The sequence below is a fragment of the Mercenaria mercenaria genome, chromosome 15 (genome assembly GCF_021730395.1).
Source record: "Mercenaria mercenaria strain notata chromosome 15, MADL_Memer_1, whole genome shotgun sequence".
NCBI lineage: Eukaryota > Metazoa > Mollusca > Bivalvia > Venerida > Veneridae > Mercenaria > Mercenaria mercenaria.
This window is the reverse complement of record NC_069375.1, coordinates 73,278,792-73,294,107: the sequence shown is the minus strand read 5'-3', so window position 1 is coordinate 73,294,107 and position 15,316 is coordinate 73,278,792. Positions and strand designations below refer to the sequence as shown.

The 15,316-nt window shown below is 36.0% G+C and overlaps 1 protein-coding gene and 1 long non-coding RNA gene across 3 annotated transcripts; both read right to left on the bottom strand.

Moving 5' to 3' along the window:
* Nucleotides 1–2,931: 2,931 nt before the first annotated feature.
* Nucleotides 2,932–3,507, bottom strand: LOC128549181 (uncharacterized). 2 transcript variants are annotated; one of them, XR_008367514.1, is made up of 3 exons: nt 3,407–3,507; nt 3,188–3,296; nt 2,932–3,060 (listed from the first exon to the last, which is right to left on the bottom strand). It is a non-coding gene; the product is annotated as an uncharacterized LOC128549181 (long non-coding RNA). The 2 variants fall into 2 exon arrangements; XR_008367513.1 differs by having other exon boundaries at nt 2,997–3,133; nt 3,171–3,296.
* A 5,730-nt stretch (nt 3,508–9,237) lies between these two features.
* LOC123558702 (uncharacterized) lies at nt 9,238–15,094 on the bottom strand. Its single transcript, XM_045350583.2, has 2 exons — nt 14,658–15,094; nt 9,238–13,511 (listed from the first exon to the last, which is right to left on the bottom strand). Exons 1-2 carry the CDS (start codon nt 14,917–14,919, stop codon nt 11,500–11,502), a joined length of 2,274 nt encoding a protein of 757 aa, XP_045206518.2. The 5' UTR covers nt 14,920–15,094; the 3' UTR covers nt 9,238–11,499.
* Between the last annotated feature and the right edge of the window lie 222 nt (nt 15,095–15,316).

Below are 15,316 nucleotides of genomic sequence, written 5' to 3'. Positions count from 1 at the left end.
AGGTGCCCGCTTGTGATTAATTAATGCACGGAGGGGGGCTTGGGGTCTTCCTTCACCATTAAAGCTGGAATGATGCTATATGACCTATAATTGTGTCCTCGACAAAAAATTAATATCAGGATGAGCTACTGTGAAATCATTAATATTCGTGGGGGACTAATTTTCGTGGATTTCGTGGTTGAGTCAATGCATGAAATTTAATCCCAACAAACAAGTAAAATCCCCATTCCTTTATTGTAGTAAAGTTGAAATCCATGAATTCATATCCCCATGAAATTGCCGTTTTGACCAAAACCACGAAATTTCATGCCTACGAAATTAAATGATTTTGCAGTATTAATATAAATGAATTGTCCTTCATCCATTTTTCTTGGTCCAATATCACGGCTACTAAACGCTAGCGCCACCACCAAATTGTGGTGATAAGGAAAAGAGCTATCGACATTTCCGTGGTGCAGCTATCGCCCGTTTCTACTTGTAAACACGTGAGTAAATCTTTTATTTTATCTAATATTTTTATTGATAGAACTTTTTTCGAAAATCGGAGAATGTTGTTCCATGTGACAACACTTTTACTTCAGGTTGACTGTAATTTCATTAAAATAATATGCAAATTGTGGTGTCAGGAGCGTTTTTCCCGAATCTGACAGTGGCATATTTTCATATCGGCCAGTATTCGAACACCATTCCGATGAACAGACACACTGTAAGATCATACCTGCGCATGCAATTGGTGTAGAAATGATAAATAATTATATGAGCACACACCATGAATAATAGAATCTCGGGTTAGAAGAAATATTCAAGGATTTTTAAAAGTGGTGGCGCTGTAACTCTAGTGATGGCGCTATACAGTAGTGGTGGCGCTGTTACGGCATTCAGTAATACGAACTGCCAGGGACATAAATAGGTAGGGAATCCCTGTAATACATCATTCCTGGAACTGCTGACGCATCCGGAATAAAACAAACACCAATATTCTCTAACTGATAAATTTCCTGCAAGGAATTATGTTACTGAAGAAAGAAAAACACGATCATGGTTTATTTACCTTTATGAAATATTCTCTATCCGATAAAAAAAGAACAAAATACTCACAGACCCTTGGTAAATATTTTTCTTTGTTTAAAATGTTAATGTAGAATTATTTCTAACCTTTAAATATTCTACTAAATACAAATGTAAAGAAAAATAGTAGCAATACATCTATTTCAAACAAAGATTTATGTCCAGGAAATAATTTGAAGATAGTGTAGAATTTATTTTTTGAATTAAGATTCTGAAAGTTACCTCCCGTTTTTTTTTATAGGTCGATTTAATATGATTTATCAATAGCGCTTAGATGTACAATCTGATTCCATATACATGTAGACTATTTTGCCATCATTTAGAGGTTACTACATGTATTTTGTTGAGTAACGTACTTTGGGTATAGTGTGCGATAGGTTGATAACATCGATTATTGTAGAAATTTCCGTGGCTTGCAGACAGACATTTATATATATTAAAATTGAATATATTAGCCACTAATTATATACAACAGCGCCACCACTACTGTATAGCGCCACCACTAGAGTTATAGCGCCACCACTTTTAAAAATAGTCGTGTTTTAACTTTTTATTGTGTTTTTCGTAATTCTTTGGTGTATGGGAATACGTGTAATTCATTTCTACACCATTTGCATGCGCAGGTATGTTCTTACAATGTGTCTATTCATTGGAATGGCGTTCGAATACTGGCCGATACATCAAAATATGCCATTGTCAGATTCGGGAGAAAAGCTCCTGGCACCACATTTTGGATAATATTTTAATGAAGTTACAGTCAACCTGTAGTAAAAGTATTGTTACGCGGAACTACATTCTCCGATTTTCGAAAAAAGGTTCTATCAATAAAAATATAAGATAAAATAAAAAATTTACTGACGTGTTTACAAGTAGAAACGGGCGATAGCTGCACCAAGGAAATGTCGTTAGCTCTTTTTCTTATCACCACAATTTGGTGGTGGCGCTAGCGTTTAGTAGCCGTGAATATCAACATTTTTTATGAAACTGTTAGTCTGAATTGCATGATATTTGGTCAGTAGCATTTCCTACAATTTATTGAAGTGGTTCCTCTTGTTTGGTATCATTTTCTGTTTTATCTCTCAAGTTTTACCTGTAATATTGATCAGAATATCATTGACTTACAGGTTAACTATGTTTGAAATATCTTAAACATTTTTTAGTCATATTGTATTTAAATGTAAATAACTTTTTTGAATTGCCAGGCAATAGCAAAGATATTTGAAAGCTCAGCTACACAGTCAAGGTTGTTTTCGGCAGAAATTCATTACACTGATGAAGACAAGATAAAATATCTTTTATCAAATACCAGGCTCTATCTATATTCAGCAGTCAGCTACAGGAATGAAACAGTCTGGGTGCTTAAAGTTGACATTAAAACAAAATGTCAGTTTTGATAGTTAGCTGACTGACTGCTAAAGGGAAGTAGCTGCTCTATACAGGTGACCATGCAGGAAGGTCCAGCTGTTTACAGTAATTAACCAGACAGGGTTTTACTGTCACAAAATGCATTTATTGTTAATAGTCATGTGTAATATGGTAAATTATCGGATATAGTGTTTACTCAAAGATAACCTGTTGCCAGATAATTTTTAATCAGATACTTTCTGAACTGTACATTCAATTTGTTTAATACTAACCTGGAAGAAAATTATATATAAAAGTTAATAATATGTTTTAGTCAATTGCGAAACAATTTCTACAGGTTACATTAATCACCCTCTACCACATTAATCACCTCTACTTCAGTAATCACTCTCTACCACATTAATCACCCTACAACATTAATCACTCTACAACATTAATCACCCTCTACAACATTAATCACTCTCTACCACATTAATAACCCTCTACAACATAAATCACCCTCTACCACATTAATCACTCTACCACATTAATCACTCTCTACCACATTAATAACCCTCTACAACATTAATCACTCTCTACCACATTAATCACTCTACCACATTAATCACTCTCTACCACATTAATCACCTCTACTTCAGTAATCACTCTCTACCACATTAATCACCCTACAACATTAATCACTCTCTACCACATTAATCACCTCTACTTCAATAATCACTGTCTACCACATTAATCACCCTACAACATTAATCACTCTACAACATTAATCACTCTCTACCACATTAATCACCTCTACTTCAGTAATCACTCTCTACCACATTAATCACCCTACAACATTAATCACTGTCTACCACATTAATCACCTCTACTTCAATAATCACTGTCTACCACATTAATCGCCATACAACATTAATCTCTCTGTTCCACATTAATCACCTCTACTTCAATAATCACTGTCTATCACATTAATCACCCTACAACATTAATCACTCTCTACCACATTAATCACCCTCTACAACATTAATCACCCTACAACATTAATCACCTCTACTTCAATAATCACTATAGAACATTAATCACCCTACAACAGTAATCACTCTCTACCACATTAATCACCTCTACTTCAGTAATCACTGTCTACCACATTAATCACCCTACAGCATTAATCACTCTACAACATTAATCACTCTACCACATTAATCACCTCACTCTCAACTCCTTATTTGTGATGAATCACTCTACAACATTAATCACCTCTACTTCATTAATTACTCTCTACCACATTAATCACCTCACTCTCAACTCCTTATTTGTGATGATGTCCATCGCCTTGAGTGCATTAGAGAAGAGACCAGGTTCACTTTTATGCTTAGCACCAAGCAAGGGAACACCAGATATATATAATTTAAAAGATATATATTTTTTACTTAATTTTAATTTTTCTGTTGTTTTTTTTCACCTTACACTTTTATAGTCAGGGCTGCTGTTTATATGTCTTATCGAAAGTTTGTCGTTGAATTTTTTAAACCAGATTTTAATTATTCAGATATAGAGTATTTCTTGTATTTGTTTTACTGTAAAATCATTTAATTTCGTGGGCATGAACTTTCGTCGTTTTGGTCAATTTCATGGGGATATGAATTCGTGGATTTCAACGTTTGAACATAAAATGAATGGGAATTTACTTGTTTGTTGGGATTAAAATTTGTGGATTAACTCAATGACAAAGTCTACGAAAATTAATCCCCCACGAATATTAATGATTTCACAGTAACTGTCAAATCTATAGATAGACTAAAAAAAATTTGTGTTTAAATGTCCCTGTTCCGTTCTTGTCAAGATTTTCTTAAATATTTAAAACATGTCGGTTATATTTCAATTCTGCTTTTTTGTACAAGTTCACAGAACAAAATAAAACATTTAGTACATAAATTTGTCATTGAAATAACAGCATTGTATTGCTGCACATCAGTATGAAATAATAGAAAAATAAAACAAAATGTTTTTATCATATATTTGAATTCTGTGATAAAATCTTTGAAATATTTAAGTATAAATTGCTAATTAAATTCAGTAATGTGCTTATATAAGGTTTAAGAGGTTATGCGTAAAAAATGATTTTACTCTTTGTAATGTTATTTCAGATGTTGATTAAATTGTCGATAACTATAGTGATATTTGTTGTACTTGTTACTGAACCCAATCAAGCAGATTGCATCTTTGAGTCTGGATGTTGGCGAAACATCTTTTACTCATTTTGTGGAGCTTTCCGTCTTCACAAAGTTTTCTAAAGAAGCGCTTGTAGCCTGATTCAACGTCCGAAGGACATCAAATCAGGTAAGTTTTTTTTTACAAAGTCGTTGGTACAATAACAATATAACCCCCGATGTCCGTCAGCTTGTCTGTCCATTAGCAATTTCGTGTCCGCTCTGTTACTCTTGAGACCCTTGAAGGATTTTAGAGAAACTTGACACAAATGTCATCTACATCAAGACAACGTGCACAGCGTGTGTTTTGGATGGCTCGCTTCAGGGTCAATGTCAAATTAAGGGGTCAAAGGTCATGTGAATGCGTTTCGTGTTCGGTCTGTAACTCCCTTGAAGGACTCCAAAGAAATTTGACACAAATTGTCGTCTTCAAGGTCAAACCGGGGCTAAAGGTCATCGTTTTATAACTCTTGAACGCCTTAAAGGATTTTGAAGAAGCTTGATTGTCACCACATAGCTACAAGGTTAAGGTCAAACTTATGGGTCAAAGGTCATACTTTTGAATGTATATTGCTCCGCATTGTGGTGCTCTTGTTATGCATTACTTCTGAACTAACGATGTAGGACAACAGTAAGTGTACAGTCATACCTGGTTTGCTTGGACTCGTCGCCAGGTCCCGGCACAATCTCTGTATAACGTTTATTAGTCAATAGCTCTAACAAATGATTACTCAGACAAAAAATTTTCTGGCCATGTCAAATTCGAGCAAACAAAGTTTTAAGTTCTATAGAATAGATGAGGCTCGAAGATTACTGACAGGGTTTGGACACAAGAATCGGAAAACGCAGCAGTCTCGTTGGTCAGTTTTGATATTTCGCTTACCATTCATGCAGAAACTTGAGTTTTCAGGTGTTTATAATTTCAAATATAAAAAAAGACAAGACATGCTCCCAAAAGGTGGGCATGATAAAATCGCACAGTCCGTCCGTGTGTCCTTGTAAATTCAGTTCGTGCTGTAACTATGCCATCGATAAAGGGATTTTGGTTTAACTTGGCATAAATAGTCACCATAATTACACGACGTGTCATTCGCAAGACCCAGACCCTTAGCTAGCTCAAAGGTCATATTGAGAGATTAAAGGTTAAGTTATTAATAGGGTCTGTTTTGTGTCTGGCTCATAACTGCCATTATCAAGAGATTTTGAAATTACTTGGTGTTAATGTTCCCCGTAATGAGACGCGTGCTATGCGCAAGAGCCAGACCTGTAACGCCGCATAACAACATCGCCGCATAAACGTGTTTTTTTTTTTTTTTTCGTTTATGCGGTGATTAGGACTTTCTTATGTGGCAAAAAGGCACACTTTTGCCGCATAAAAACCAATTAAAGACGATTTCGGGAGTTTCGTGTTTTTTTTCGTATAGACAAAGAAGGAAAATTGCAAACTGTTCCATAGATTTTTTTTTTAAATTTCGTATGATTATAGAAAATCACATTAGGAAGAAATTTATGAGAAAAAAATCGGGGGTCACCGTCCTACTTTTTGAGTTATCTGTCCTTGAATCAGAGATTTTTGCTATTTTATGACATTTTCAAGGGCAGATAACTCAAAATCAAGCCTACTGATACTTCATACAATACTCTTGTTTGTTATCTCAATTTCAGACATTCTGCAAAGTTTTAAATAATTCTTTCAAATAGAATTATTGCTATATTTCAATGAGTAAGCATATTGCTTTTTCCTTGAAAAAAGGAAGATAATTTGAACAAAATCTATTTGTTTGCGTAAGAGACTATTGAAAGATATCTGTCTGATGAAAGTTCTGTAAAGCTGGTACAATGACACGGAATAAAGTAAGAACCATTTATTTTAAATGACAATTGATATGACTAGACGCAAATTTAAGTTATCTGCCCTTGAAAATGACCTAAAATAGTAAAAAATCTCAGATTCAAGGGCAGATAACTCAAAAAGTAGGACGGTGACCCCCGATTTTTTTCTCATAAATTTCTTCCTGAGGTAATTTTCTATAATCATGCCAAGTTTAAGAAAATTCTATGGAACAGTTTGTAATTTTCCTTCTTTGTCTATATGAAAAAAACATGAAACTCCCGAAATCGTCTTTAAAACACATACTAGTACAATAGTGGTTGATAAAGTTTCATCAAGATCGGACTTAGTTTTTTGTGTCCACTTAACCAAGCTTTGAACTAGACTTTTAGAGACGTAAATACTGACAAAGATTTAGTAAGATCGGTTTAAATGTGAACCAAACCAATTGATCCTTGTGCGAATACGTTTGAAATGACGTTTGGCCCAACTACAGGCGGGAATATATGTTACGACAACGCACATCACCGTCATTTGGGACAATCAGAAAATTTAATCGTCGTATGACGTAACATATATTCTCGCCTTTTTGTCAGACTGACGGGCATGTAACCTTGACAATGTACACTTTCAACGTCATTTCAAACGTTTCTAGAAAAGTCAACTGTTAACGACGGACAAACAAATCCAACAATCCTCACAGCTCCACATGTGCTCTTTGTGCTCAGATGAGCTAAGAATTATTTCCTTGTCAAGAACCACTGGTAATTGTGCGATTGTGAAATTTATTCACGTCTAGGTCATTAGCGTATATCTCTGGTTACCAGGGCAACGAAAGGAAAACTTTTGAAGATTATATTGTTTCCAAAAATTTTAACACAACATTAGTTTTGGGCACTTGAACAAGAGGACTCAGATGACTGATATAGGGTCATCATGGACGTCTTTCTTTCATTGATTGTGTTTTATGCACTAGTCATTTGTAACCAAGAAAATGTAGATGTGAACACTCCAAGGGGAGTAATAATTTATTTCCAACTTTCAATTTTGGCTTAATTTTAAATTGTTACCTTAAATTTGACCAATTTGCCTGCCTACTTTTCCCGTATATTTTCAAAATGACAGTAATATACTACGCCTTAATCTTAATCATCATCATAATCATCAACATCATCACAACCACGATCATCATCACCACAATCACAACCACGACCACCACCATCATCATCCCCACAACCAACATCATCATAATTATCATCATCATCATCATTCCCGTATTTTTTCAAAATGACAGTAATATGCTACGCCGTAATCTTAATCATCATCATAATCAACAACATCATCACAACCACCACCATCATCATCATCCCCACCACCATCATCATTACCAACGCCAGCATCATCATAATTATCATCATCATCATCATCATCATCGTTTTAACAGTATTAACCTGCTCACAGTGCCACGTAAACAAATTGCTTTTAAGTAAAATAAATGACAAGAAAATCTACAAAAACACTGTTTTTACATTTTTTATGTAACTTTTCTATACATCATAATTTCAGAACTGCTTATGTGAGAAATAAAATGCTTATACATACTTATGATAAAACGATATAGAACTAAAACGAAAATAACATTTAAGAACCTTCTTTTGAGAATATTATGGCTCATTTATTTTATTTATTTTGTTGGGTTTAACGTCGCACTGACACAATTTTAGGTCATATGGCGATTTTCCAGCTCTGGGAAGACCCCAGGTGCCCCTCCGTGCACAATTTCATCACGAGCGGGCACCTGGGTAGAACCACCGACCTTCCGTAAGCCAGCTGGATGGCTTCCTCGCGTGAAGAATTCTACGCCCCAAATGAGCTTTCGAGCCCACATCGATGAGGGGCAAATGGTTTGAAGTCAACGACTCTAACCACTCGGCCACGGAGGGCCCCATATTATGGCTCAAATTTTTATAATCATTGTTTATTGTTGCATAAGAAAATGACGTCAGTAATGGTCAATTTCCTTAGTTACAAATCCGTATCAACTGTTTGTTTTTTTCGATGTGTCTTAACTTGGTGATAACCAAACGTATGGTATTTCTTGTGGTCACAGGTCCCATAGTTACAAATCTATGTCAACTATTCTGTACCAGCCTATTCCGACTTGTCTTAAGGTTAACCAGACGTTAATCCAACGCCTGTCCTTGATGATTTCTCGGATACTAAGGCACAATCCGCTTCCACTTCCTGCCCTTCGAACTAGTCTACGCACACAGACACGTGTAGGTACAGACTCTAATACAGTTAATAAGTTAATCCTCTTTATGTGGCAAAAAGGCGCAGTTGCGCCCCATATAAGCAATTTCTGCTTTATGCGTTGAGCGTCGCCGCATAAACGTTTATGTGTTGAAAATCTCCGCATAAACGAAAAAAAAAACACGTTTATGCGGCAATGCTGCTATGCAGCGTTACACAGAACCCTAGTTTCAAAGTCAATGTCACACGATTAACATGATATGTTTCTTGTCCGTCCGATAACTCGGCATTGATGAAGGGATTATAAAATTACTTGGCATAAATGTTCTCTATAATGTATCATGCACAAGACCGAGATCCTTAGTTTAAATGTCAAGGTCACACTTAGAAGTCAAAGGTTAACATAATCTGTTTCTTGTCTAGACCATAACTCGGCATTCAACAAGGAATTTTGAATAACTTCACACAAATGTTAACCATAATGATGTTTGTCGCGCTTATGACCCGGGTATCCCAGGTCAAGGTCAAGGTCAAAAAGTGATTCATATCTAAACTATTCTGGCATATGTGCAGACAACTGTTGCACACTTTTCGCTCTTGTTCGTTTAACCTTTTAATGTTTAACTAATAGTACATGTTTAAAGAGATATTTCTGTTATTGTTAGAAGATTATTCGAAGAAGAGAGGGTATAAATTTTTGCTACGACAATTTGATTTCCGGTCGGAAACTATTGAGAACACCTTGTCATGCAGTAATCAGACTTTAAAGGCTACCGATCCATGTGATAAGTAGATGACACATAATCAATTTCTTGATAAATGTCAAGGTGACACTGAGACTAAAACGGATTTTTTTATCACGATCAATAAATTTATAACACTAAACATACTATGGTAAATCTTCCATAACGATTTCCTATGGGCAGTAGGTGACCCTTTTAGCTTTTCAGTGAGCAGAAGGTTAAATGTCAAGGTCAGTGTGACATTGTGACTAAGAACGTGTGGAGATCACTAAGGTCTACAAATGTTAATTTTCAGAGGATGAGTCATTGTGGTCACGTGACCCCGATTGTTTTGCCGGTCTGTAGATCAAAGTTCAAGGTTACAATAACCTAGCAATGAAAACGTTTTCCAACCTATTTCTAGAGAACGCTTTGAATTTCTTAGGATGGTTTCCGGAGGTGTTGTTAGTAAGTAAAACGTCAAGGTCACGGAAGTATTGAGCCTGAAAACGGTTTCCGATCAATAACTGGATGATGCTTCGGCGTACGGAGGTCAATGGTAAAGGAAAGCTTCATCTAGCTTTATAGAATTATTGCCTGTGATCATTAAATGATCCCTATTGTTTTAGTGGTCAGAATGTCAAGGTCACAGACACTTTGAGATTGAAAACAGTTTCCCGTCATTAAAAAAGAAAAATAATATTTTGGACCGGGACTGTGGACTTTTATACAGAACGCTTGTCTATGGTCGTCACGTCTCCTACATTGCGTGAGAACTTTTGACTGTCGCTGTCTCCGTCACGGGAGAGCGGGAGGTATGACAACTATAAAATATCAGATCATAAAATACTAGACCGTCATCCAGATAAGCCAAATGAGTAAAGCTACTACCTCATTTGACAATTATTATCAATAGTCTTTCTGTTTGTGATTAGGAAAGTGAATAAAAGCTGAACTCATGGCCAGTCAGAATTAACTTGCTAATACATCTGTTTACATATGCAATTTATTCAACAAAAGTAAACCTTAAGAACAAAATAAAAGGTAGTAACCAAGTAATGACAATAGTAATCTCCGTTCTATTACGTAGCCGCCGAGTGCGATTTCGGCATTTTCCGTTTAATTACGGAATGTGTTGCTCGTGTGCGCTGCAGTTACTACCGAAGAATGCCGAGATAACATATAGAGATACGAAATCGCATGAAAAGTCATCACCGACCGACTACCTTAAACAAAATATTAGTAGACACTGCAAAGCCTGTACATGACATAGCAAGGATAATACAAATCTCACGTTGTGAAGAAACAATGTGTAAAGCGTATACCCATTGAAAATAGTGATTTAGAAATTTAAACACCCAGTAAACTTTAAGTACATAGAACAGAGGGAAAAAAGAACGATCAAGATCCAGTCTAAAAAAGCAACTTTAAGCGATAACAGTTCATGTTAGCACAAACCATATGCTGCCCCCAACCACCCACTGTCATGGTTGCTTAACCGTGCCTCTCGCCCCAACCCCACGCGTTCCTACGTCTATGTATTACCATTTATTTTTACGAAACAACCAACTTAGCTGATATTCCTACCCAATACCCACCTCCCATACAAAGTAAAATATAGAATCAGCGGCAGTTTTTCTTTTTCTAAGTCCAGTTGCTCAATCTTATCATCAGTTAGCCACCAGGATTTTGGCGATTTACGCACTGTTGGGCTGTTGAGCATTGTATTGTTCGTAATTTTGCTTATTACAAGTCCCCAACCAGGCTGATCATGGAAGCGATATATCATAGGGTGTGCCGCTTTATGTCGTTTCTGGAATGCTTCCATAATTTCTAAATTCCAACCCCAAAAAACTTCTACTGAGTATTAAGACAGTTTTGTTACAAATATATGGTTATTGGCTCAAAGAGATGTTACATCCGAGCTTATTTAGCAACTTCTTTATAACTCAAGGCCCTATATGATGATCGCTTGCCAAAAGCCAAAACATTATGCGCTCTAATTCTTCACCTATTTTCGCACGGACAGCTTCAAAATAGTCTATATGACAGTTTAGTTTTCTTTCCTAGTTTTCGATACAGAATCAGTGTGCATCTCCTGTCGTTCAAACAGATGTTGGAATGCTCCTGTAATTGTAACAAGAGAATATTCGTTGATGCTCCCCTGTAAAAAGTAGGGACTCAAACGAAGTATCAAGTTCACGTGTGCATACAGCTTTAGTAAGAGTTCGGGACTAAGCTTGCAAATAAGCAGTATCAGAATGTCTAAAATATCGTCGGTGCAAATTTCGCTGCTCTGGCCAGTTCTGGTGCGCAAGTCTGAAAACGTATTCTCAGCTGATTGGACGGCTCGGGTAAGATGACGTAACTTGCTAAAAATAGACATAGCGGTGTTTTCTTCCTGTATCAGAGCATAAAAGCCCTTGAATGCGGAAACAAACTGTGTTTTAAGTGCCTGCGAGATAGCTAGATCGTTGAATTCTTCTCTGTCGCCTTGTAACAAGAAATCCCTAGTCCGGTCAAAAACTTCCGATAAGCTGTTTGACGTCTCACTGAATCTGTCAACAAGACATTCCATTGTTTGACGTCGATCATCTGCTATATCGTCACCCATTTTTGCGTCGCAAATACCTCTATTCGTCAATTCTGGAAACATACCTTTTAACGTCGTATTACTTGAACCAAGTTCTGTTTCGGCGTGTTTTCTAATCCAGTCCGATAGCTGTTGACACTGTGTTCTATAACTTTGCTCAAAAAGTTTGCATAAACCTGGAAGAAGTTCCTCGGAAATGTGTTCCTCATAGCAGATGTATACTTTACAGAGGATACTCTTCATATCGTCATCTTTCACTTGAATTTGTATCACAATTTCATCTGCCATTCTAAGTGTGTGGTCAGATATTTGCTTACATAATTCTTCACAGTCTTCCTTGGAAACACTTCCAAACAGCCATCTACTTGAGAATCGCATTGCTTCGTTTTGATGCGATTGGCTACTTCCAAACGACAAAGCATGTCTATCAGTTGCAAGTGATCCAAAGTTTACCAGGAAATCTCGTTTAGCTCTCTCCTGTATTGATTTGCATGTGTCCTTAAATCTCGTGCAAAATTTATTATGCTTCGTTCTGAATTCGGACTTTTTATTATACAAACATGCTTTAACATGTTCACTCAGTGTTGCCCAATCACTAGGTTTTCTAATCGGGTCAAATAAATCTGCCTCAATCTCCAGAGAACCCTTCTTTCTGTTATATCCATACGATGCCCCGTCAACTTGAATCTCTTTCAATGTCAAGCTTGTCGCCTCACGTACACTCGATAGTCTTATCTTTATATTGATTTGTTGCTTTATTTCGTTACTCAGATTTTCAACCTCAGCAGATTCTCTTTTGTAGCTTTCAAATGCGTCAGCAATTCGGTAAGCTCTAACTGACTGTGATATACCCCTTAATTGTACACTTTTCTTCCGCTTACTTCTTGTCACGCCATGCCTGTGTAGAATAAGACCATTTACCAGTTCTTCTCTTGCCACAATAATTCTCTCTATTTCCCTTGCTACTACATCTCTTTCTCTTCTGGTGTTTGCAAGAAGGCCAACACTTGTTTCATCGGCCATATTTCTCAGTGGTGTGATTTTATCACTCAGCACTGAGAGTGTCTTTTCCAAATGTCGAACGTCTTTCTCTGTATGTTGCAGCAGAAGTTTAACGAAGTGATCAGTTTTTGGAATGTTATTCAAAATACCTGACACACCATCTTCTGTTAACAGTTGTTGCCTCTGCTTCAGAAGTAACTCTTCTGTGTTTTTTCTCGACTGGACATTCATTTTGATAAGCATTTCAATATTTTTATATTCTTTCTCGATTGTTTCTAGCGAATCTCGTATGTCTTCCCAGTGGTTTTCTTTGAATTCAATTTGCGGAAGGATATACACATGGAGAATTTTTAGAAGATTTTCATATGTGGTCACCTCACCCTTTCTCTCAAATAACTCTGGGAAAATGTTTTTAGAGGCCTCGAACATCTCATCTAATGTGGGATCAAGTTCTACACACAACATTTGTTCTGAAATACATAGAAGACATCAAATATTTACAATTTAAAGTAAACTATGTGTATAACAACAAGGATACACCCCTAATAGAAATAAAACACTTTCTATGGACTCAGTACCCTAAACCCATAACCGTATGTGTAGAGATGTATATTCAGATGTATATACATGAACACACTTTTTTCACGATAAGTTTAGTTTATTCGAAAACAACAAGAAAACAAACAATTTACATGTATATCTGTATTATTAAAATTTATATGTGAGCCAACTCACGCACATGTACGACATGTATGTAGGTATATAACCGAAAGAAAATTGTAGTCATGAATTCTTTACAGACTGATAAGCAAAACAATTTAATTTAAACGTTATCGGTATGTCGTCGTACACGTATGGTGCCTTAAAGTTACACTACGATACGATACGATGTGATGCGATACCATACCGTACAATACAGTACAGTACAGTACAGTGCAGCGCAGCACAGTAGAGCACAAATATCGGCATTAAATAATGTTAATTGTTTACAGCCGTATTTGAAATATCGCTATTATAAAAACAATGGTTTTAATCAGTTGTTATCAGATATAGACAATTAGTTATATCTTGAACGATGACGCGTCCTCTGTATACCTCGACCAATACAGATAATTGTGTTAAGGTGGTTATCCGTAATGACAAACATTGTTTTCCCGTCGATTACGAAATCTCTGTAAACGTTTTCGGCGGCGCTCTCAGTGTTCTCATGTTGTTATAAAAAGCATTTCTGTTTTGTCCGTAGGATGCCGAAATCGACTACGAAAAATCCACGTAACTGCCAGTTAACGTTGTTTATAGCTTCATCAACTGGACGATACTTATGAAATTCACCTTTCTTTAGTTAAATATATATACACTTTTATTACTTCGAATACTTGTAAAGCATTGCGTGACATTTCATGCCATACACCAAACCTCGCAGTAAAGATACATGTACGATTATGAATATCTCGTATGTTTGTTTTTTTCTGCATTGACTTTTTGTGATTTATATCAAAACATGTAAGCAACAACCCCACGGTTTTCTTATAAGCGAAAAATTGCATGTATCTGGATTATTACACAGTAAACTACGAAACTATTTATTTATTTATTTGAAGTTTAATCCGCCATACCTTTGTTTTTAAAGAATTCTCGAATTTCGTCTGCGCCTATGCAATCCTTATGTAATAAGACGTCACTTTTTTCACAACTCCAGAAAATCGTGCTGCTGTCACAGTCCACGAGGATCGAGTCTAATACCAGTACCTTGTACCATAAAGTCGGGTCCACTCTCCCTTCCGTATACGTCCCGACCCTCGGCACACATTTCTCAAGATCCAGCGAAACTGGGGTAGTTCTTTTACAAGTTCCATCAAGCAAGAAGTAGAAAAACATTATTTTTATAAATTTAGCAATGAATCATCTATTCAAAGTACTGGTACATAGATATGAACAACCCTGCCATCATAATATGATTATCCCATAATAATTAAGGCGTATTCAATGTCTATAACTATATAATAACAATATTTATATGTGAGTGATGTGACTAACACAGATGCAGAAAACAATTGTGAAACATTGGGTATTTGCGTCACCACCGTAAACATACATGTGTAGCGATCAGATTGAGGAAGACTGAAAAACGTTATGATATAATCGGATATTATATAATAATATATAAATATATAATTTATAAAAATAAAAGATAATAAATAACGCCATAATCATACCTTTTATTTTTATAAAGTGATACTTGTTCAGAGTAATTTTTGACATGTTGATTAAATAT

Coding starts and splice junctions, on each gene's coding strand:
- LOC123558702 (XM_045350583.2), bottom strand. CDS start 14,919: ATGTTTTTCTACTTCTTGCTTGATGGAACTTGTAAAAGAACTACCCCA. Junction 13,512..14,657: donor AGAATTCTTTAAAAACAAAG/GTATGGCGGATT, acceptor TATGTATTTCAG/AACAAATGTTGTGTGTAGAA.